Source organism: Eleginops maclovinus, chromosome 16 (genome assembly GCF_036324505.1).
Source record: "Eleginops maclovinus isolate JMC-PN-2008 ecotype Puerto Natales chromosome 16, JC_Emac_rtc_rv5, whole genome shotgun sequence".
Lineage (NCBI taxonomy): Eukaryota > Metazoa > Chordata > Actinopteri > Perciformes > Eleginopidae > Eleginops > Eleginops maclovinus.
The window spans coordinates 8,640,687-8,664,364 of NC_086364.1; the positions used below are offsets into that span (position 1 = coordinate 8,640,687).

The 23,678-nt window shown below is 39.1% G+C and overlaps 3 protein-coding genes across 3 annotated transcripts; 1 reads left to right on the forward strand and 2 right to left on the reverse strand.

Moving 5' to 3' along the window:
- fmnl1a (formin-like 1a) lies at positions 1-13,141 on the reverse strand. The gene is made up of 25 exons (XM_063904739.1): positions 12,533-13,141; positions 10,216-10,299; positions 9,816-9,899; positions 9,642-9,715; positions 8,975-9,058; positions 8,735-8,878; positions 7,628-7,736; positions 7,317-7,393; positions 7,136-7,229; positions 6,739-6,813; positions 6,515-6,625; positions 5,573-5,722; positions 5,392-5,493; positions 4,294-4,846; positions 3,680-3,804; positions 3,388-3,590; positions 3,081-3,312; positions 2,927-2,995; positions 2,766-2,846; positions 2,188-2,317; positions 1,937-2,100; positions 1,745-1,846; positions 1,567-1,659; positions 1,211-1,325; positions 1-1,110 (listed from the first exon to the last, which is right to left on the reverse strand). The coding sequence occupies exons 1-25, from the start codon at positions 12,716-12,718 to the stop codon at positions 1,046-1,048; spliced, it is 3,306 nt and encodes a 1,101-aa protein (XP_063760809.1). The 5' UTR covers positions 12,719-13,141; the 3' UTR covers positions 1-1,045.
- On the forward strand, positions 12,972-19,648 carry mlx (MAX dimerization protein MLX). Its single transcript, XM_063904740.1, has 8 exons — positions 12,972-14,083; positions 15,534-15,573; positions 15,735-15,824; positions 17,000-17,109; positions 17,204-17,306; positions 18,036-18,135; positions 18,417-18,618; positions 18,725-19,648. The coding sequence occupies exons 1-8, from the start codon at positions 14,045-14,047 to the stop codon at positions 18,779-18,781; spliced, it is 741 nt and encodes a 246-aa protein (XP_063760810.1). The 5' UTR covers positions 12,972-14,044; the 3' UTR covers positions 18,782-19,648.
- A 536-nt stretch (positions 19,649-20,184) lies between these two features.
- On the reverse strand, positions 20,185-23,430 carry psmc3ip (PSMC3 interacting protein). The gene is made up of 8 exons (XM_063904741.1): positions 23,279-23,430; positions 22,366-22,466; positions 22,198-22,287; positions 21,985-22,096; positions 21,324-21,469; positions 21,186-21,239; positions 20,747-20,806; positions 20,185-20,633 (listed from the first exon to the last, which is right to left on the reverse strand). The coding sequence occupies exons 1-8, from the start codon at positions 23,295-23,297 to the stop codon at positions 20,577-20,579; spliced, it is 639 nt and encodes a 212-aa protein (XP_063760811.1). The 5' UTR covers positions 23,298-23,430; the 3' UTR covers positions 20,185-20,576.
- Positions 23,431-23,678: the final 248 nt, after the last annotated feature.

Below are 23,678 nucleotides of genomic sequence, written 5' to 3' on the forward strand. Positions count from 1 at the left end.
TTGTTATGTCCAAAAGATGTTTTATTAATAATCTATGACAATGGGTACAAAGATATATACAAAACAATGCATGTATAGTCTCAAAGCAATCGCACGGTGCAGTTGAAAAAAAATGTTGTCTACATGTTTTTCAAAAAATATGAGAACGAGAGAGAGAAAGGGTTTCTATGTTAGGAGGTTTGCAAACATGAAGAATGTTATTTTGGTATGTGTGACACAGGCATGTTCAGTCTTACTGTGATGTTATGTGACGATGAGGATGAAGATAGTGGTGGATGTCGAGAAGGAACGCACCCCAACCAGAGAGGTCACCAGTGATGGTGTACTCTTTCCACAGAGTGATCCTCCCATTTGTAGAGTAGTGTGATATAAGAACAAAAATAATACAGAATATAGATCTATGATATGATATATAAATTTAAAAGCCTACTGATACTGGAGATACTAATTTATCAGTGTGGATGCCATGGTATTCTGTGAGACGTGTGTGTTTTTCCTGTGAGAAGACAGTAGGCAGTTGAACCTGCCTTCTTTTGTACATACTTTGCTGTGGTTGTGTGTCCAATAAAGTGCAGCTCTCTTGTACAGTGGCGGTGTCTGATCTTGCTTAATAATGTGTTTTATGTTGTGTTGTCATGCATCGTTTTACCAACAGAAATTGAGTAAAAGTGTCGCCTCATGTCTCAGGTCAGAGCGCTTATATAAATACAGTACCAGTAGATTTATTTTAAAGTAACATCATGATTTTATTATTATTACTCAATAGGTAATAATACTTCAAAATCCAAACATGCAAAAGCCAATTGGTGCCACACAAATAATATAATTGTGAGATTTAAAATCAAATTAAAATGTTGTTTTTTAAATATGAAATAGTTCAATATTCAAATTCTATTTACACAGCAATTTGACACTGAAATATTGGCAAAAAAACACAATGTTATATATTTTAAAATACTGTATATACAGAACATTTGGAAGCATGTTCTTTTCTCTCTCCTCTCTCGCGAGTTACATTTGTAAAAATTCATGCACCAGAAGTGGATTAAGTGTCCTGGCGCTGGGCTGGCCGTCGACCGTCTGTCCGCCTGTAGGGTGTGTTCCTCAAATCTGAGGCAGAGCAGGAGAGTTTCAAATAACAGCACATGAACTTCAAACACGCTTCAAATATCACCACGTGACTGCTCTGGAAAGCCTTGTGTTACCGTACCTGTGATGATGTCCTCCAGGGCGCCGTCCTTCCCCTCGCGTACCTGAGGTTTCACCTGCCTCTTTTTCAGCTCCGCTATCAGGTCAATCTGGGGCATTTTAGGCGTCGTAGGTCCCTAGCAAAATAAAAATAAAAGCATTTGAAATCAAAGGTACTTTTTTAATTTGACTAAAGTGTTTGGTTGTTATGGGTTATGGTCAGATATGTTTTCGATGATTGTTTAAGTTGCGTAAAGTGTTAATGACATGAAGCGTTTCATAAAAATTCAGTGTATAGTATGTATAGTAAGTATAAAGTCATTAAACAAACAATGTTAATCCATTTCTGGTATAAAATGTAAAGACTTATGATTTTACCTTTTGTGACCCGGCCTTGTTTGGAGATGACACTTTTTCCTCGCTGCTCTCACTCTCCATTTTCTTTTTCCGCTCTATCTCCTGCTGTGCTATCTGTGTTCAAATACAGGAAGATTAAATTTACTTGAAATGCAACATTGTAAGAAATAAAAAATCTGGAATCTGCCCCACACATCACCTTATAGGCCTTAATCAAGCGGCCAAACATCGGGAAAAACATTGAAGGCTGTGTGGTTTTGGGATTCTCTCCGAAATACTCCACCACAGAACCGTATGCCTCCTGAAAAGCAGACAGGAAGATGAATTCATGTCTGAGAGCAGGTAGCGAGGTGAAAGTTGAGTGTACATTTGATATGCTTTGCAGGCTAACCTGTGCTGTCTTGCTGTCCTTGATTAAAGTCTCCAGCTGCTCGCTGTTGGTCTTGATGAACTCCTTCAACACACGGCTGTCGTCCTGCACCAGGAATTCCTTTTTGGCCATTTCCATTGCCCGTTCTAATGAGCGGATGTCCTGAAGAATGCCGTCCAATGATACTGTCCAAGAAACAACATGTAGTTTAGTAATTGTCCACATTTAAATCACAGGACACATAATTGGAAAGATAGACTGAGTAAATGTACCGAGAGCTGCCTTATCTACAAAGTGTAGGTCAGTGTGGAAGTTGGCCAAGTCTGGGTATTTCTCCTGGATGATGCTGGTGATGAAGTGGAGGAGGGTCTGCGAGCGGTCCGTAGACTTGGTCTCTAACAGCTGAAAAGTAAAAAAGTTGACAGAAATAAATATGTTATTTGAGTTGACTTAAATCAAGATTGCTTACTTTCTCAACTGTGACCAATGTGACCATTAGTTACAATTTAGGAACTTTTTTCAGATTGGGAAACATCCTCTAGGACCCAAGGAAGTTCTGATGACAAAGGTCAAGGTCACTATGACATTACAACACACATTTCAGGTGATAATTAAAATAACACAAATCATTCATTTGTTAATCACACAGAAATGTCTAATAGGACAGAATTATAGAGAGATTACATTTTAGAAAGACATGAATGTAAAATATTTTTTCCAGACCTACAACCTCCAGAGGGTCTTTTAGTAACATATGAATCTATCTTTTGAGGAAGACAATGACATCTCTCATTTTATAAGTTAAATAGTCTTGCTTCGGAAAAAAAAAAATGCATAAACAACTACTTACAAGGTCGAGACTCTGCAGCCGAAAGCCGTACGCTGCTCCCCTCTTACTGCTGTTCATGTAGTTCCCGAAGGCCAGAACGATCTGAGGGGAAACACATGAGGAATCATTAATTCACAGTGGGAAGCTACTGAACAACAGCTTTTCGTTTGTCTCTTACTCACTTCTAAGATCTTTTTCAGTTTGGTTGAAGACTTGATGGACATCGATGCAGCGATGAGGGAGTTCAGTTGCTGTGGAAACAAAATCAGTTTAAGAGCGCGTCAGATTTCGTTTGTTTTATTTCAGTTTTAGTTACAATGCAGTAGAGAGGCTGACCGGCTGCAGGCGTTTGACAGAATCAGGGAAGTTGCCCATGAAAGTGAGAGTGCTGATTCGTTGCTTCAGGCGAGGAATTTTCCCAAAGCATAAAATAAACTGATCCTCATCAGCCAGCTCCTCCAGCGGGCGGCCATCTTTCTCATAGTTAAGCAGCAGCTTCATCTCGAAATCTGATGGTATAAAGGGCTCGAGTAATTCCAGGTCTATGGACAAAGACTCCTGGTCATACCTGTACAAAAAAGTTACATCAGTTATTGCACAAGTCAGACAGACATGTCAACAAATTTTTCCATAAAGCACGTACGTCTCTATGGCGGTACAGATACCGGTCGGGTTGATTCCCCCCTTGCGTAACGTGATGGCCAGATTCTTGGCCTTGTTGGCGTCGATTAGGGACGTCTTCGTGGGGGCCTTCTGGACCACCTTCTTCTTGATAGTAGCAATGTCTGCTGGATTACCCTGGGCCCTTGTCTTGAAATGTTCCTCAAACATATCCATGTTCAACTCCTGTTGTGAATGAGAGGGAGAGGAGAAAGTCAGGATAAAGAAAAACCTTTTGATTCCTGACAGAAAAAACAAAGGTTGCAGTTTCTCACCTCTAAGACCTGCTCGTCATCCAGCTCGTTAAAGACGGTGCCTGTCACCTGGTTTGGTTTTAAGGCCTGCCAGTTTAACAACGGCATCCTGAACTTGGTCTGAATGGGCTTCTTGCTCTTAACGCCTTAAGAAAGAAGAAAAGGAGAATGATCAAACAAATAACATTTCCATTCATTGAAGGGACAGTCCCTTGAGATGGTCTCATTTTGAAAAAAAGTGCAATAGAGATAAATACAAAAATGATAAAACACAAACACAATCCTTACATAACGTACACTGCAAATACACAGATACTGAGAGAGAGACAGAGGCAGTTTGCTTGACCTCTTCCACCCACACCCCCGGCCCTCAGCCCTCAGCTGTTTGTACAACATGAAATTGGCGGCAGTCCCCGGCTACAAATCAATTACATCAGCAGAGGGAGCAATCCAGGCAGTTTGTCCTCAGCTCCCCTGTGCTACAAACTGCTGCATTATGTAAAAAATAAAAACATAAACAGGTTGTTTCCAAGAGGGGAGAATAAGATGTCCTGAGGAAGTATAAAGAGTTAATAGTTCTCAAAATAATTGCCAATTTTCCCCAAAATGTCGAGCTTTTCTGTCAGCCTCCTTACCAGATAGAGCGTTTGGTGCTCCAGGTGGAGGCAGAGGTCCACCACCAGGAGGGGGAGGTGGGGGTGGAGGTCCACTACCAGGCAGAGGAGGCGGCGGTGGGGGTCCAGCACCAGGTAGGGGAGGTGGTGGTGGGGGTCCAGCACCAGGTGGGGGAGGTGGTGGAGGTGGTGGTGGGGGTCCAGCACCAGGTGGTGGAGGAGGGGGTGGTGGTCCTGCTCCTGGAAGGGGTGGAGGAGGAGGTGGAGAGGCAAACATGCTGGGGGGTGGGGAAGCGGTATCAGTGACACTGGGCGGCATGGCTGAGGTTTGGGGTGGGGGGGTCTGGATGTATTCCACCACGGTGACAGGCACCACCTGGATGTCCAGGCATCCGGAGGCACTGCGTCCCAGGCGGATCAGCCCCTTGTCCTGCAGCTCGTGGACCTTCTGCTCCAGCTCTGAAGAGGTTGGGGGGGTGGAGGTGTTCAGGCGCTCCATGTCCTTCTCCCGCTCCCGTTCCCGCTCTCTCTGCTGCAACTTACTCACCTGGGAGCAGGACTCTCGCAGGCTTTCCTATTAGACACAAACACACACATAGATACACGGCGCATCCCCACAACGTACACACACAGTCTAAGCTCAGGGGTGGAATGAGAGTTTTCTACAACAAAAGCAATACATTTAGGTTTGCAGGTATTAGTAATAAACTAAAGAATTTATCAAAATAAAATGTTGACTTTGTGATGGTGATAAAGGAAAAGATAAGATCAGAATTCATCTCTAAAACCAAAACTGATGGTGGCGCTGAAGGAAATGTCAGGGCATCATTAGTATTAATACTCACAGAATCATTATTGTGTAAAGTGTCCTCTCCATCTTTCAAATAATTGTTAGGATATATTTCCATTGCCTTCCACAGAGCCAGTAAAAATGCAAGGTCATTTAAAGATTTATAGTGCAAATCTTTTTTTTTCACATTAAAGATAATTAGATTTTACTGTCATATTATGATTATGAAAATAAAGTGAACTGCCACTCTTTTGACCTCATTATAATTAATCACTGAGAACACACCTTGTCTGTCTGATTAATTTCATTACACGGTGGGCAGCGCTTACTTTGAGCAGCTCTGTCTCCTTGGTGGCCTGCATGAGCTGAGTCTCAAGTTCAGATATCCTCTCCGTGCTCTGGTTCTCAATCTCCTGGAGCCGGACCCCCAGCTGCAACCAAGGGATCATCACTTTAACATCACATTATCTGATCAAGGCTGCTATTTTTCTTTTTATTTGCATAGCTGACCTGTACGTTGTGTTCCTGCAGATCGTCCACATGCTCGAAAACCCCCCCTCTGTTCTCAGCATCCTCCAGCAGGGCTCCAACATCCAGCACATTGTCCAGGTAGGCCTGGATCTGAACCTGCAGCTTCTCACTCTCTGTCTGCTTCAGACGCTAACACACAAGCACAGACAATAATTTAACAAATAAATGTGGCAATAAATGTACATAATGGCATAGGGATGAACTCAGTTGGACTTTAATTTTGGGATAATAGATTTTTAAATTACAGAAACCACACACATTTCCATTTACCTTGTGTTTTTGGCAGTTAATACCGTAAGGACTGCGACTCATTTGTTATTTTCCTTATCCATTAAATTCACCAGATTAACTGATTCATTGTTTTGACTATAAAATGCTTGAAAATGGTGTAAAATGTATGTTTCAGTTTCACATGGCTCAATGAAAATACATTTTCCTATTTGAAAAAGTTAATAAAATATGTGTTCAACAACCTAAAGTTATTTTTTAGCTTTTGTTGAACGACTAATTGACTAATCTTTTATCTGCCTCTAGTATAAGTAGGGAAGTAATTATTTGATCAACGCAATACAAAGGGAAACTTGATAAGCATGCAGCAGCACCATCCTAATAAATAAGGAAGAGAAAGGGCACTAGAACAAACCAGATGGAAAACACTGGTTAATGAAATGCACCAACAATGTGAAAAACAGGAAAACACAGATAACAACACCTTCAATGGCCAATGTGTTAGGAAACAGTTGTTTAATCATACATTATGTGGCTAATGTCCTTTGGAGTACCTGGTGACAAATCACCTTTTTTAAAGCTCTGTTTTCGCTCTCTACTGTACCATCTCCTCTGGGAATGATCTGCCTCTTTAACTGCTAAATGCACCACATTCTGTGTTCACTGACCCCTAGGATATTATTGCTTCCTTACCCCAAGATACTTGTCCAATCCGAGGTGTGTAAACTCAAACTGCAGATGAACACGGAAGTTCATGTTCTCCACTGAATGGACCACGATGTTTATGAATTGCATGCAAGCCACCTGGAGAGAAACATATTGACAGCAAAGACTCAACGACATCCATAACTTAAAAGTCCCTTTATTTTTTTGTTTTTTTAAATCAGCCAGTGTTCGGTAAAAATGTATGGACCTACCATGAAATCAATGTTGCTGTCATCATTGATGAAGTACTCCATCAACTTCTCAAAGCGGTTCCTCTCTTTGCTCACCTAAGAAAACATGGAAACATGCAGTTTAATTGTTGCCCCCATGGGGAGGGAGGGGGGATTAATGCAAAAAAGTGATATCCATTACGTTGCTGATCCAAAATACACAAATAGGATATACGTACGTCTCACCCTTGAATGGCCTTTGCAATCACATACACACCAGCGTGACTGCTCTATATGTGCTAAAAGTATGACCACAGTGCATGTGAGGGTTGCAATGTGGCACTAACAAGATGAGTCATGAAAGAGGGGAAGTCTAGGACAACGGTATGCGTGAACAAACAGTCAGAGTCAATATAGCCAAAAAAGTATGTGTAAAAACCTCTTTGAAGTTGTCAAAAGCAGACAGAATGATGTCATGTCCTCCTCTGACAAGACACACTGCAGCCAGCAACTCCAACACAAGCGCTTTGGTCCTGTTGCAGCGCAGGATAGGGGTTAGAGAGGGATACAGACAGACAGATAACACACACACACTTTGTCTCGCACACAGATGCACACACCTGGGATTCCTGCTGTTGAGGCTGAGGGTGATCTCGTTCACGCAGCACGGGTGAGTCATCACCAGGTTAAAACCAGACTGAAAACAGAAGGAAAGCTTAAACAGCTGCTCCCCGAGAGAGCTGGTGTGTTTAAGGATGCAGGAAAACTAATTGTGTGTTACATTTCATAATGTGTTTAACCAACCAAAGTAAAACAGCATTGAAAAAAGTAGAGCCCACTGGCTAAAAAAACCCACTTATTTTAAAGCATGTTTTTTATGACAGAATTAAAGTCGACACATCAGTTAGGGAGGAGTATGTTAGGGCTCTACCTGGTAGTTCATGATGGCTCGCAGGCACATGATGCAAACATGCACATCCTCTCTCTGGTAGGATGTATGGGATTTCTTATACATCTTGTTCCCTAGAGTGGAGCTTATTCTGTGGAGGGATAACAGGTGTAAAGTCACATGAATACATTCTTTCAGAGAGGGGAAGAGAAGGGAAGCGCCTGTTTGTGCAAATGGTTTAAAGTGGAGGCTCAGTACAGAAGTTTGCCAATTATAACAATACTCCCAGGACTGTTTTTGGACATCCACTGTGTTTGTCTGACAGCTGAAATGTGGCATCAGATGGAAGGGAAAATAAAGAAGAATTAACTGAACAAATAGATAGAAAAACAATGTGAATGAATACTGTGTGAGGAATTGAACACCCCTCTCCCAAATCAGAAAAATAAGGTGGTAAATCTCAAATGAAGTATTTTAATATTATTAAAAGTAGATCATAACCATGGACTTGAATGGGGAAAGCTGTAATATGGAGCACCAATGGCAATGTTTCAAGAGTATGGGAACATTTTATGTAAGAACAATGAGATTACTATGATAGAATAAAGCTCATTTGGGCATTGACAATGTAAATTAACATCCTTTGCATTCACAAACTCAGTCATTGTGTATAAAGCACGTCCAGACTTACTTTGAGATGCAATAGTAAATGTTCACAAATATTGATTTAACTTTCCGAGGCCATGGAAATAACATATTGGTATTCTTTATTTAAATGTTTTCTCTTTTCAGTTAAAAAGCCCTTTAACTTGCTGCACTGTTTGTCTCTGGTTGGTTGATCTTTCAGGGTTGTCACTTTTCATGAGAGAATTTGTATAACTGTTTTGTAGATTTTTGCAAAAAGGAACTGATTGTTTAACAGTTCAGCACCTCTAAATGATATGGCATGACCTCTGTGGGCTACCATACGCCACCATCACACCACTTGTGAGACTCATTTTCTGACTATACATGCAGCCTTAAAGGCTGAACTTTCCTCTTCAATAGGACTTCATGATGTAGAGCGCACTTTATATAGAATCATTTCTGGGTACTGAAACCCTCATAGCTGCTGTAGTTTACAAATGGTTCATGTCTGGGGCTTATTACCTTACAGTCAGTGCACGGGCAGCTCTGGTCATGCCATGCGAGTGAGAGCCACTGGGGCTCTTGGTCAAGTCTTCCATCGACCTCTCTGCTGGCTTTCTTCTATCTGACAGGCTGCCACCATTTTCAGCACTATCCACGTCATACCTAGACGGTTTATATAAAATCAACATTGTGATAAATGGTTTCTTTGTAAGAGCATCGTCATTTTTCTGAGAGATGTAACACCACACTGATACTCACGAGGCATCACTTTGTGCATGGGACAGGTATTCCACCAGGACATCCAAACCTTTATTGTGCTCATTGAGAAACTCTTGAGCCCATCTACAAAAAGACCCACGGGGAAATAAAGAATGATGAATGAAACACTGCTAAGGAAATGTTTTGTTAATATATCTTGAAGATGTTGCACTTAGATTAGACGTGAAGCAAGAGTTTGTTTCTTTAGAAAGAAGAAATGACATTATCTGGCTATTCGAAAGGAAATGTTGAATTCATAAACATTAAACTGCGCTCTTGCTCAATCCAGTACTTTGCTGACTTGTGCTGCTTCATTTATTATCCTGTGGTGCTTGGCGAACTCCCACTGACTCAAACTGACCATTAATGTAATTAATTTAAAATGACAAAATAAGCCTCTGGTTGTCTTGAAGAAGACTTAAAAATGTTAACTTTGGTTATAAATTAAGTGAAAAATAGGGTCATCTTTGCATTGACTAAAATACAATCGCTCTTCTTATTGCAAACAGTTTTCAAACCTGAAAATTTCCACTGGTTTGTAACTAATAAAATGTGTTACCTTCGCTGAGCACATTGGCAATCCAAAAGATATTCCTACCTTTTCCACAGATTGATAGTTGGTGGGGGAAACAGAGTACTTGAACATCACTATTCTGTTAATGCTCACCCGATGTGATTGGTGCGGAGGGATATCTCCAGATCTTTCAGAGCCTGTGTGGCTTCCTGAATCCTCTTCTTTAGCTAAAGTAGCAGAAGAAGTGAGAATAAAGACATCATTTTTGTTCAGATTGAAAATTAAAGACTTTTTAAATATAAAAAGAAGGTGATGCTTTACACTGACCCTGCGAGACACCCCTTGATCCTGGTAGAAGCTCTTGATCTTAGTCAGGTAATTGGACGGGGGGCTTTTCACTTGGAATCGTTCCTGAGGAAGACGTTTAGAGTCAAGGTAAATTTTAGTCTATTTTATCTGCATCCCTGAGATGACTGGACTGAGACAGAACATCTGAAGCTATTATTGCCTCTGCTTGTTAACACAACAGGCACAAAATGCTCACTGTTTCCATGCCGACAGCACAGAAACTGTGCTGCAAGGTTTTCACACTGCACTCTGCTCTTTACCACATACCCAATTTGGCTTTTTAAGTGAGACTCGTGATTAGTTTGCAACATGTATTAAATGTTGAAAGTTTATTGTGAAACCAGCTTCTTATCTGTAAAAAAAAAAAAAAAGGTCTTACCTGATCACAGACTAATTCCCACTTCTTGTCATTGTCATACTGACTCAACAGCTTTAGTTTGTCTGGAGGCAAGTTCATGTAACTCTGAAAAAGAGAGAAAGAGGCTCAATTGTTTCTGCAAGAATAAGACTGTGGATGAAAAGAAACCCTTGAGGTTTGTTTCCCACAATTCATCTTAACATCTCCAGTGTAATTTAAAACCACAAGTTGTCTGTTTACCTTGGTTGCGTAGGCAACAATATTCAAACTAACCAAACCACAGATGTACCTTCTACAGGGTGTATACTGCCTGCCGGAAACGCAGATGACTCAGTGTTTGCATGCATGCATTGACGGTTCGTCACTAGGCACCATGCACCAATGCTAACTCTTGTCAACTTCAGAAAAATTAGGTAACATGGTGGTGTAATAATGATGTCAACTTTTAAACCAGCGTGCAACCGTTAGTAAAGATAAAGATGTTGAAACAAGGCACATACAAAAAAAACAACAAAAAAACGTGTTATTTTAATGTATTTATTGTATCTTTACTTTTTTACTTTTATAGTTTTAATAACAGTATCGCAATAATGTTTTAAGACTTTTGAACAAGATTCATGATTCATAATATCCTCTTTCTATCATCTTTAGGGTATTCTACATGCATCAAGAACCAACATGCAGAACTTTTTGGTGCAGGTTGACTCATCCATCAAAAGTGTTGACATTTTGCGCAAAAAGGGCAGCTTCTCCCTCCACCTACAGTTAAGTATGTGACTGATGGAAAAATATTATTTCCCCATTCAAATGTAAGAACTGAATGATTGAATGAACCCACATTACGTATTATGGATTATTCAGAACCTAATTGGGGAGTTTTTGTGGAGAAAAAAATGTCATAAGTTATTAAAGGGCAAGATACTGGAAACATTTATCGGAACAAGTAGGGTCCTCAATCACTTCCTTTTAAATAAAAAGCCTTTAATGAAATACACAGTTGCACTCTGCAACTGTTATTGGTTATACAGCTAAACAAACTCATGATTATTTGTCAAAACTAATGGACTCAGTTGATACTGGGTGTGTATCCCAAATGTAACATATTTAAGTGCATACATTCAAGCAGCGGTTTCCATTTGGGTGGTGAAATAAAGCTTAAGGGAGGGGTCTTGTTGTGGGTTTTTTGATACAACTCAGCAAACAAAATTTGACTTGTGATTTAGGCTAACAATAAATTCGGAATTCTTACAAATAAAGAAGGTAAAGTCTCGCTAAAGTTGGAAAGCGTTGGTAAAGGAAATGAGGTCATTCTTTCATGTAAACGCCTGTGAGGGCGTTGTACGTCTATACAAATGGCACAGGCCACCGTTTCTGAGCAAAAGATGTCAAACGGATATTCTGAAATGGTTAAAGCAAAGCCACAATTAAATTTCACGTCCTCTTGTATGATGACACTCCATTCTCAAAAGTTTTGTAAATACATGGGAAATAGTCACAAGTGAATCTTAACTTGAAAAAAGTTGTATGTATAATGTTTAGCCTACATAAAAACTATTACTTTAGCTTTAAAAAACAAAAAACATCAACTTTCAACTTGTTTGATTATATTTTATAAGTTATAGAATGTCATGGTTATATTGCCAATGGATGTTGGCACTTTATATTTCCCAATTATCGACAAAATCTGAGACAAAGCACGAAGGGTGTCAAAATGTTGTTTTTCAGACATTTAAGTGCTTTATCATTACACAGAATATTCTAAATAGTTGATATGTTTTAATGTGTTGTTCATCATCAGATTTGAGGATTTTTAACTTTGCAAGTCTGTTGAAAAAGAGGTGGAACTGTTGCTTTCCGGACTTATGGTCTAGCGCATGGAAATAAGTTGCTCAACTTCCCCTTAGGGGCAGCCTCTGAGCATGCACTCAACCACCCTATTGAGGATCTTTATGAAAATACACATTGGCAAATTAACACCTTCACTGGATCACATAGTTATCTGGCACTAAAAGAAAATGGGCCTCTGGGTTAAGATATTCTTAAAAATATCTAAGACGATAACACAAAGAAAATTGGAAATGTTGACATCACTTACAGTCTGTATTTAGTTCAAATAGTTTTTTGCTTCATAAATCAGTCACTCTTCAAAGGTATTCAAACAGCACAATTTCAAACTTCTCTGTCACTCTGAATCATATACCTGCATAATTTTCATAGTTCTAACATTTATCCTCTATTACAAAACCCTAGCTGCCATTGGTAATACACCAGGTTCATAATCTCTGTTTTTGTGTGCAGTAAAGGTGTGTGCTTTCCTGTCCTCTGTGCAGAAACTCACCAGTACTACATTGAAGCGCTCCTCCAGCTCCTGCTCTGGGGGCATGGGTAACTTGGGGGGAGCCGGCTGCTTCTTCTGCAAAGTTGGAGTGGGGTCCCCCATTCCCGAAGCTCCTCCAACTGAGGTTCTGGCCTCTCGGCCTTCAGTCTGTTCCTGCTCCAGGGCTCCTGTGGCCACATTCCCCATCACTAATCTCCACAAGTAATCCAGGAGGAAAGCTTAACGAAAACACAAACTTCTGAGAAATATGTGTACTTCAAAACAGTGTGACACAAACTGATCACTGTGATTGACAACAAGAAGAAGGCCTAAAGAAACCAGGTATTTTGGCCTTTAGGAGTTGAACACCATGCAGCTGGTCTACTGAATCCACTTTAGACCTGAGGTCAGGTTGGGTGATGAAAGAAGGTAGTTTGTCCTCATGTCTATCCTCCCATCAACCCGTTCCTCTCTGTCTTCAAGTACCTTTGAGAATAAGTCACCACACCTTGCCGGGGCCTGCTAGGCTCTAAAGACCCACCTAGTTTCGCTCACTATTCTCTATACTGATTGACTGAGAACTCCTCTGTTAGGTTACTAGAGAGGTCTGCGTGTGAGAGGAAGGAGAGTTGAGTGTGACACACTCTGTAACATAGAACGAAACCGCAGAAGCACAAAAGCAGAAGAGGAACTTCCTGTGCATGACAGCAACAGAAGCTGGGGTGGAGGACAAGGTGGAAAATAAACATGTTAACTGTTATGCTTATACTAAGCAGTAGGTGATAGTGAGTAAAACAATGTTGCACAGGAAGGAAAGCAGACTATTTTTCAATTCTAAGGAAACATGCTAACCCAGCAGGTGCAGATGTAAAATGAACCAACAAGCAAAAGAAACGTTCTCCCTTGAATTCACTTTCACTGCACTGCCAGTCAATTATTATTATTATCTTAAAGAGTGTTACATTTGCATGCGTTTACATTTGTTTTAGTCAATTTCCTACATGTTAAGCCAGTTTGATATTGACGTCAGGTAAAGAGTAGATTTCTCTGAGCGACAAGGTAGGAAAGATTGTACAACAACGCCACTCGGCGATTGAAGCCAACTTCTGCATGTATAATTGCTGCCTTTGCGGTCTCCTCGGAAATGGCTAACTATGTTAATCGACATCAGACTATATAACATCCCTAGCTAAATATAACAATCAAGCTGTCAAAATAATTGGAGAGGAAATGGACTCTGTAAAAAAGAAAGAAAAAAGTGCACGAGAACATACAATTACAAACTGTTATTTCATGACGAAGCCCTCCTGTTCTTGACTAACGTGTGCACAAGAAAAATGTCGATTTGGGGAAATAATATTAAACTTTTTTTTTCAAGGGGCAAATCTCTTTTACTCTTTGAACGTGTTGAGTCTATGTGTAGTCAATTTTATGTATTTTGACATTTAAAAGAACTATATACTTCTCGGCAACCTAAGCCGGAAATACGAGAAGCACTCGAAGGCAGCAGCAGAGCTTATTTTACATTTCAAAATGACGGACCCCACAACGTCGCCAGAGGATCACTGGAAAGTAAGTAATTTTGGGTAACCAAAACTTTTTGTTAGTTCTTACGTCTCCTGTGTGACAGCACTGATATGTGGCAATACATGTCATATCTATAAGTTGAAGTTTACTTACACAAAGAAGGAGCAGGGCTTTGTTAGCTCAAAGGCTAACGTTAGCTAGGTAACAGTTTGCAAACGTCACAGAGCTATTAGCAGTTAGCTCATTAAGTAAACAAAACGTCCTGTAAGGGGAAACTAATGTTCTTCGTATATGCTTTAATATAAATGCACCCACATTAAATGACATTTGTGTTTTAACGTTACATTATTCCTAACGTCCCTGTGAAAGCGAGGTGCATATTCATTAAAAGTAAAATGTGGTGCAGCAAATACCTTAAATTATCTCTGAAATGCATTGTTTTTGCAACCCCACTACAATAAGGTGTGTGAAATCAGAACATTGTATATGTCATCAGGATATGACTTCGATCACTTTCCCTTCTGAGAAGCAATGACAAAGGCTTTATACCAGGCGTGGTGACGTTATAGTCATGGTTTATTATGGTCTAATAAACATGTAGCAAGACCTAGGATAGAAATTGACTGTGTACAACTGCGGTGAGTTAGTTAAATTTAAGGTTGGGCATTTACTCTGGATCCAGCGGCGTCTTCTAACTACATAATACCTGTTTCTCATGTGGTCCAACTTTACCAATTACGGATGTGTTGTTTGATTTAAAAAATGTTTTAAAGAAAGATATTTTTTTCCCAATAGTTTCCACGTCATGTGAGCCAGTGGTGCCACATGTTATTGGATTTGAGTTCTTGTTTTAGGCTGTTTGAACATTTGAATAACATAACCCTAAACCCATTTGAAAAAATCCAATTCATTTTTAAATAACATCCATATCATGTTAAAGAATTACTCCAAAATAAATGCTGCATTGCTAAACGGATTCTTAGTACGTTTTCTATGTGTATGAATATTTTAATTAAAATACATACAGATTTTTCTATATCTTCCACATCAGGTGACCCAGACATTACAATTCAACGTAGCATTGTGCCAAAACTCAGCTGGATCCGGAGTGAATGTCTGTTGCTTATCAAACCTAGAGATAACCTCACTGCAGTGCTTTTTCAGAGTTTGCCTTCTGGAATTATTGGATATAAACTAAACTTGAATGTGGGAACCATACTCTACAGGTACTTTTGTGTGTTGGTGCCCTACATTATAAAGTGGATCTGTGATTGAAGCACTGATTGGCTGCACCTCTATTTCCTCCTGCATATTTGAATTAGGTATAATTTTAGAAATTAGGGCAATGCTCAGTGGGGGTTTAGACTGTATCGTGCAGGCTAGGTATTGGACTATTGTCAATGTTTTTTAGGGCATCACAATATTTGCCCTTTTTGTTTCCAAAATCCCCGCATTAATTTTTCTTTTTTCCATCTCCTGTTGTGTTGTGACTCAGCAGACAGACGGGGCTTTCAGCGACAGTGGCTTTGACCCTAGTAAGTATTTATTCCTTTCAGATCCCGTTGTCTGTCATATCCTTTGATATTTCTCGGCCATGTGATGGTGACCTTGTCTTTCTGCTCTCTGAGATTACCACGTAGATCTGTGTCTTGCCTTGCTGTGGAACATCTTTCATGTCATCTGTCCTGCTCTATAGGTTTCTTTGCTGAAACTGGCAGAAAGGGTTCTGTTGTGTCCAGAGCCAACAGCATCGGCTCGACAAGTGCCTCTTCAGTACCAAATACAGGTATACTGATTGAAACACTGTGAAACGTACACTGTTGAACGTTTAAAGGGAGGACATGTACTGCAATTAGCACTCAGAACAATTCTGAATATATCAGGCCATAACATTGGTATAGGAAAGTAGGCAATAAAGATGTCATGATCATAGTATGTCTTAAAAAAAAAGGTCATGGTATAGCATAATGAAGTATGTTGAAGTAAAAGTACCGTAATAGTTTGTCATAAAGCAATATTTTCTTAAAATGCCATAAAACAGGCATAACAAGTTATAGTATTAGTATGTCTGAAAGAAAATCATTAGATATGGTGTGTCATAAGTCTTTCAAAATGTCAAATCAAAGTCAATTCTTTTGTCAATCTTTCAGTTTGTGTGTACAGACGGGGATCAAATTACTGTTTCCCTCAATCCAGGGGATTAAAAAATACAAATGAATATTAAAAAAAGACATACATACATACTATACACCCACATATCAAAGGACTGTTATCATTTTAATAACGGGCTTTAAAAAACAGAAAGAGGAGTATGTCCTGCTGTTATTTGCTATACAGCCGCGGAAAAAATTAAGACACCACTTCAGCACTATCTATTTCTCTTGCTTTATTATTTATAGGTATGTCTTTGAGTTAAATGATTTAAAAACACTTTTATTGTGTTCTTTAAACTACTGAAAACATTTCTCCGTTTTGGAATTCAACAGACACTGGAATGTACAGATAAAGATTTAAGAAAAATGAAAAGTGGTCTCTTAATTTTTTTCGCTTTGAACAGATTCAGTCGGCAGGGTTTTATGGGTTGCCTCTGTCAAATAATGACTAGCCTGGCCAGTTTAAAGTGCATTTCAGTCATGGGATTAACTTTAGTGAAGCATTAATAATGAGCTTCTCTGAATTCTGCTGAGATTAAATGAATGGTCCAATATTTATTTCTGTAATAGAAGAAAGAAAACTAAAGCCCCAGGATATTCATTTTAAGTAAACATATAAAATTCATCTTCAAATCACATTTAAGAAAATCTTGCTATGGCTTTAGACCAAATAAATATGCTTTATCCTCATTATGTTTCCACGAATCACATCAAAGTTGTGCCTTTGTAAGTAGGCCAATTGTATTCCTATCTCAGTCAGCGGTCCAATGCATGTTTATAATCTGAGTGTTGATATGTTCTTGAATAGATGATGAAGACAGTGACTACAGACACGAGACGTCATATAAGGACTCTTATAAAGATCGGCGGAGACAAGCGCACACACAGGCTGAGCAGAAGCGCAGGGATGCTATCAAGGTAACTCTCACCTCACAACTCAGTCCTTTGAGAAGCCTTACAGGTGTATATTTTCATTTGATCAGCACTTTATCATACTTCTTGGTTTCTTTAGAAAGGCTACGATGACCTCCAGTCCATAGTTCCAACCTGCCTGCAGCAGTCTGAGTTTGCGGTGGGAGCACAGAAGATCAGCAAGGCAACTGTGCTGCAGAAAAGTAGGACGTGTTGGAAGATGTGATGTTTTGTTAGGTCATCCTTGAGAATATTGTTTGTGTTTGGTGTAGTAATTGATGGCATAAATGAAAGCACAACAGTAAATATATACAAAATAACAGTCGTAATGATGGATATATTGCAGTAAAAATTTACATTAGTTCAAAAGACTGTCCATAGCAGCGTAGAAAGTGTCTGGTGCTGGATGTGTGTGTGGGGTGTTAAAATCCAGGTCGAACATTGGCAGGGGGGAGAGGTGGGAGGGAGGGGAGAGAGTTCAGCCTCTTGACAGCCTGGTGAAAAACCTGTTTTAAGGTTGGGTGGAGCTCGACCTCAGACTTTTCCCTGAAGGCAGGAGAGGCAGTTGGAGGGATGGAAGAGGTCACCCACAATGCCAGTGAAGCCACTGTTTCTCTTCTCACTTCAGTCATGTGATACAAACATGCATGTGCTTGTAGACCAGGATAACAGTTCCAGTCGGACATGCTCACATTACCCCAAGACACAAAAAAGTCCACAATTGAAAAGAGCTAAGGAGTGACAGGCATATATTAATTCAAAACTAATGAAAAATCAATAGAAATACAGAAACAAACATGTCACGCAACAGAGATGTGGGCAGTCGGTCAAATGTCTTGAGAAAGGGGAATAACACCTCTTGGCAAATGGAAACTTAAATCTGTGATGGGTGAAGAAATCTCTGACGGACGCATTTCTGTATTTCTTTGCAGCAATCGACTACATCCATTTTCTTCATAAAGAAAAGAAGAAGCAAGAGGAGGAAGTAACTACGCTCAGGAAAGAAGTGATGGCGCTGAAAATCATGAAAACGTGAGATAACGGTTCACAAACAACATAAGCAACGCTTCTTCTTAAGATTTATTCTACAGTCAGACTTTCTGGCAAACTAAGAGCTCTCGAGATAGAAATGCTTTAATGGAAACAACATTTAGTGAAAAGTTAAATAAAAACACGCAATAAGATATCCTCAAATAAAAGCCTACAATTATAACATGTGACACTTGCTCTGCAGCAAACCAATTCATCTAGGGAATCAGAGTTGCTATTTGTTGTTTCATATTTTGAGACGCAGTGATTTTCTTTTTGAATAGAAACTATGAGCACATAGTGAAGGCCCACCAGAACAACCCACAGCAGGGAGAGGATCAGGTGTCGGACCAGGTCAAGTTCAACCTCTTTCAGAGCATCATGGACTCCCTGTTCCAGTCGTTCAGCAACTCTGTTTCAGTGAGCAGCTTTAAAGAACTCTCCGCCTGCGTCTTCAGCTGGATCGAGGAGCACTGCGAGCCACAGGTAGGGAATATTTTTGACGCAGATCACACACATTTCAGTGATCAAAGCTGCTTTTTTTTTTGATGAGATGAGTAACAGGCTGTGTGCTTCTTCTGTTCTCTCGTAGACGCTCAGGGAGTTTGTTGTTGGAGTGCTCCAGCAGCTCAATGGTCAGCTTTATTGACTCAACTCTCAGAAAAATTGACTTTGGGCTTGCCTTGGCCTCTCAGCGTGGAGTCAAAACCTCAATCAGCCTCAGGCCACAGCACAGTATTTACCCTCCCACTGACCACTGACTCCCAGGCTGCAATTGGATTACCTCAACGTCACACTTTGGGCCGAGACGGGGTGTCGGATTGGATTGAGCAGTCACTTTATGAAGAGAAGTCCCCCGCTGATGGTTTTGTTCATTGTGTGTATTTCAGCCTCTGCTGATCGTTCTGCAAGGGGGAACACAAACTCAAAAAGTTCAAAAAACTGTTTGCAAATGAATGTATGTGTTTAATGCATCACTTACACTAAGAGGGTGTTGAGTGCATCTAGTTGTTTGAAGTAACTGCAGTTGCACTTAAATCAAAACCAAGTCTCCTCTGCCAGATTGAGTTTAGTCATTTTTCTGCGATCTATAAACCTAGCTAATTCAAATAGAGAGAAGGCCAAGTCCGGATGCTAAGGGCTCCTCTCCGCTTCAGTCAGCCATATCACTCACAGGATGCTAAATGCTATACTACTGCAGGGTAACTGTCATTTCTCCTCACTGTGCAAACAGGAATACACTCTTATGTTTGAATAACAAACTCTTTACTTTTACAAGATGACATGTATGCTGAAATCACATGGCTGACACAGGTGTGCAATGTAGGCAGCATAAAAATGTACAACATTATTTATAAAATATAATTGTCAATGCACATTGTGAGGAGACTGTTAAAAACAGGAAGTTATTCAATGTTCATGAATGTTTTTCAGGAGATGTACAAAAAAAGTTGATTCTGTGCAATCTTCTCTGTTCTAAAATAAGCTGTTTTTAATTAAATTATGTAAAATATCATTCCTTGAAATGTCATGGGTCGACTTTTGGTTGTTGATGGCTTTTAAGGTCAGTGATTCCTTATCAAAGCCTCTCTCGCTCAGGGCTGATCCTTTTAAAACATCAAGAGATTTACAGTTGTGATAAAACAAAAATATTTAGCTTTAAACTTTGATTTTTAAACAAGATATAAAGCTATTTGTTAATAATCAAATTAATACCAGTCATTTTACTGTTTTATTTGTTGTATTATAAATGTAATCTACTGTAAATACACATCGAAAGAGTGACATCCACCTGTCAAAACACAAATGAAATGCTTCTCTAAGTAAAATGGAAATAAAGTGTGACTGAAAAGGACAGATAAACATCGAGCTAATAAACATTTAAAATATCCTAAATATTTGAGTATAGTTGAGTAAGAAGTTGAGTATTTCTGTTGGCACTTCAGTAGCAAACAGTACAATCATGAACATGTAATAACTTAGCAATACACAGTGAAGGAAGACACAGTATGACAAATCATGAACAAACAAGAAAATAACACGACGCCCCGCCATAATCCACCAAGGTCTTTTATTTACAGTTTTCCAAAAATAAGGAACAATTTGAACAATTTTTTAACGCATGAAAAAAGAACATAAGCCTCACAACTAATTCCTTGTCATTTTCCTCAGAAGCTCAGGATTGGTTTAATGGCTTTTATTCAAAAAGGGTAAAATAAACCAACTATAAGGTTTGACAAGCATCTGTAAATCTAGAAATTCCACATTTGTGTCTCGCAAACACCAGCTTCTTTTGTATAAATATGCTTTTGTTAAAGATGTAGTTTTGTACAAGAACCATGCATAAACAATGCACTGCAGCCTGTACTGCTCTGAGGTATGATCGATATTCTTAGCTAAGTGTTGCTCAGCCTACACGAAGGAACAAGCATGTTCTAGTTCTTTCAAGAACTCGGAACAACCACCTTACAGTCCTCATCAGTCTCAACTCCAACTTCCTCCTGTGAAGGAAACAACCATGATTACTGATAGCACAAAGAACTGGGACAAAGCAAAACAAACATGGATGGTGGTACCAAGTTACGTTTCAGAAAGTTGAGCTTGTTTCACTCACCAGAAACTGCTTTTTGCTCTTAGGATACCCTTCCAGGATTGAATTCATCATGTCTGAAGCCTGAGAGAAACACAGCACAACAAAGTTTAGGAATTGAGCTACAACAGCTTGTGTTCTAAGTCTACACATTATTTTTTCATTGATTTATTTCTTATAATCAATGTACTGATATTTTCATCAAAGCTTTATCATTAATCATTTGGTTTATGATATATTTTGATAGATTTTCATAACTGCTTCATAAAAAGTGATGTCTACAGCTTGCTTGTTTTGTGCATTTAGAAGTACAAAACTTCAAGATATTAATTTTACTATCATTAATGACAAAGAACAAACACAGATTGACACTTCTGAGAAGCTGATGCTTCAAAAATGACAATTACAGAATTGTTTCGGATTCATTCTCGGTTAACCAATCAATCAGCTCTTTAGACATTACCAGTCTCTTCCTCTTCTTCCACTCTTTCACGTAAACATTCCGGTCTTTGTAAACCTGCAAATAATACATTATGAGCATTTTACCACCATACAGCAACAATCAATTAATATATATTGAGTACATTTCTTAGAAGTTTACCTTCTCTTTCTCTTCCGGTGTGACGTGATTTGTGGCCGACTTTATCTTCTCCACACGTGCTCTGTACCCCGAACACTCCTTTTTCAGCTCCTTGATCTCTGATATCATTTCCTCTGTTGTCAGGGAGCTGCTGAGCTCCTTCAGCTCTGTTAGCAAAGATTTCAAACATTGTATAAGACATCCCCTTTTATAATGCATTCAAACAAGAACCTTAAGCATGGAGAGGGGCCATTTATACCATTAACAGTACTATAAGTGCACTAACTTCGGAATTATGTAGTTTCTGAAAGTTTGGAGACACCACCTTGTATGTACTAAAAATAGTCATAAAGTCTGACTATAGAATTCCCTTAAAAAAGTCATCCAAACGTAAAAGCATAGTATGACATACAAATGTCAGAATATAATAAATCACAGAGTGTCAACAGAAATCATAGTATATTATATTTATAAAATGGAACTGTAAATATAAAGAATGCTATAAAGAAGTTGCAAAAAAGTACACGCTTTTTTTATTATAGTATGTCAAAAATTAAGAAAGATATATAAAGAAAGTCTAAAATGTTTTGGTATTGCGTGCCATAAAAAGCCATAGTATGGCTGTCACCAAAGTATAGTATAACTCTTATAGTAAAGTATGATGGTAACCAGTCTACTACACCTGCATCCAGCTGTCTGCAGCTCTGTGTGGTGGACTGCACATCTGCGCTGAGCTGTGAAATCTGAGCGTCCATCGCCTTCAGCTCTGCATCATCCACGTCTTTAAACTGAGACTGTAGGGAAGGTCAGCAGCGGAAGATTAATCTAAACAGCAGTTTTTGCATTTTACTTCTTCCTTTCCACAACAATACTATTTTCAGATGAAAGGACCCACCTGATCAGCAAAATAAATCTTTTGCTTGTTGTATGTTTTCTCCTTTATCTTGCCCTCTAGAGCCAGCAGCTCCATAGCTTTGACCACCGCCTGGTGAATCACAATTAGACAATCATTTAAAGTAAGCTACACAAACATATAAAAGCATTTATGTAGTAATCAACTCACCGTTTTTCCGAATCCATGCTGCTTCTGTAAATTGCAAAATACATCCTGAGAACTGTATGGCCGGTTCTTCTCATTCAGATATGCAAGGATGAGGGTCGTGCCTGTGGACGACAGCACAGTATGATCATATGGACAGACACAAACATTACCAAATGATGCTTAACATTACACATTATCATTATTCACTCAGTGCCGTTAATGTTACATTGTTTTTGAGATGTGTTGTTAATTTAGTAATACTTTTAATACCCCTCATTACCTGAAAGAGAGTGACGCCAACAAATTATAAACACATCTCAAAAACAATGCAAAAATACAAACTCAATAATGAACATATTATTCAAATTACACATTTCTTTGTCAACCAAACTGGACTTTATAAACTTCGTCAAGTTAGTATTGATGGCAGAGCTTTTGGATTGAATTGCTTTGAATTGTACAGATGTAATTTATTAAATGGCAAATTAGCATACATACAATTATACTTAACAAACGTCAAACATAGCTAGAAATGACAACTGCATCAGTGTGATCTTTAATGGTGGTTTTTATAGGCCATGATGCACTTGAATGGAAGCGTTCAGTTAGCCCTTATTATTGTAGTTTATGTTTAGTGTTAGGTCTGAACAAGCTTAAGACACGGGTGAACAATGAAGGTATATGTTATGTTACATTACAGAAATACGCCCCGGATACGATTCTTTAAAACAAATGTATTTCTTTATAAAAGTGGGCGTATTTGGAGCTAGCTTGTCACGATAAGGGCTAAGTATGTAGCTAACGTAAACTGATAGCTTCTGAGCTGAAACTGTATTTCAGTGAAATCATACGATTGGCGTCCTCCATACGAGTGTCAAATACGCCACATAACACGTTACAGCCAAATACATCATAACATAAAGTTAAGTCTTACCGTTATCCTTCTTACTCATTTTCAACTTCTTCAAAGGCGCTATTTGTTTTTAGCTTTCAAAACTGAGTTTCGCGCGAAACATGCGTCACGGAAAAGATCGTTTATTCTTAAAGATGCATCACACTAAAATATCTCTCTACTCTGGAAGCATAGTGTAGACAACCCTTGAGTTCATTCGCATTGATTTAATCCAAAACACATTTTATTTTAGAACTTTCTCTCAAGAGCATTTTATTCAAAGTAACTTTATTTAATTGCCGCAACAGTATACTTTTAATCATTTAACCTGTGCGCTCCTTCAAAAAAATAAATAAAACACTGCTTTCCGCCCCCCCAAAAAAGCAGAGGGAGAGCTCAGTAGCTTTGACTGGTCTTAGAGTCAGTTTATCCAGGCTTATAG

Excerpts from the sequence above, each read along its gene's own strand:
- psmc3ip (XM_063904741.1), bottom strand. Across the intron at positions 21,470-21,984 it reads CTGCAGACAGCTGGATGCAG|AGCTGAAGGAGCTCAGCAGC; the intron begins GTGTAGTAGACT and ends CTTTGCTAACAG. Across the intron at positions 21,240-21,323 it reads CACCGGAAGAGAAAGAGAAG|GTTTACAAAGACCGGAATGT; the intron begins GTAAACTTCTAA and ends TATTATTTGCAG.
- mlx (XM_063904740.1), top strand. The coding sequence starts at position 14,045 with ATGACGGACCCCACAACGTCGCCAGAGGATCACTGGAAA. Across the intron at positions 14,084-15,533 it reads CGCCAGAGGATCACTGGAAA|CAGACAGACGGGGCTTTCAG; the intron begins GTAAGTAATTTT and ends GTTGTGACTCAG. Across the intron at positions 17,110-17,203 it reads AGCGCAGGGATGCTATCAAG|AAAGGCTACGATGACCTCCA; the intron begins GTAACTCTCACC and ends TGGTTTCTTTAG.
- fmnl1a (XM_063904739.1), bottom strand. The coding sequence starts at position 12,718 with ATGGGGAATGTGGCCACAGGAGCCCTGGAGCAGGAACAGACTGAAGGC. Across the intron at positions 4,847-5,391 it reads AGGAGACAGAGCTGCTCAAA|GAAAGCCTGCGAGAGTCCTG; the intron begins GTAAGCGCTGCC and ends TGTGTCTAATAG. Across the intron at positions 2,101-2,187 it reads TGTAGATAAGGCAGCTCTCG|TATCATTGGACGGCATTCTT; the intron begins GTACATTTACTC and ends TTTCTTGGACAG.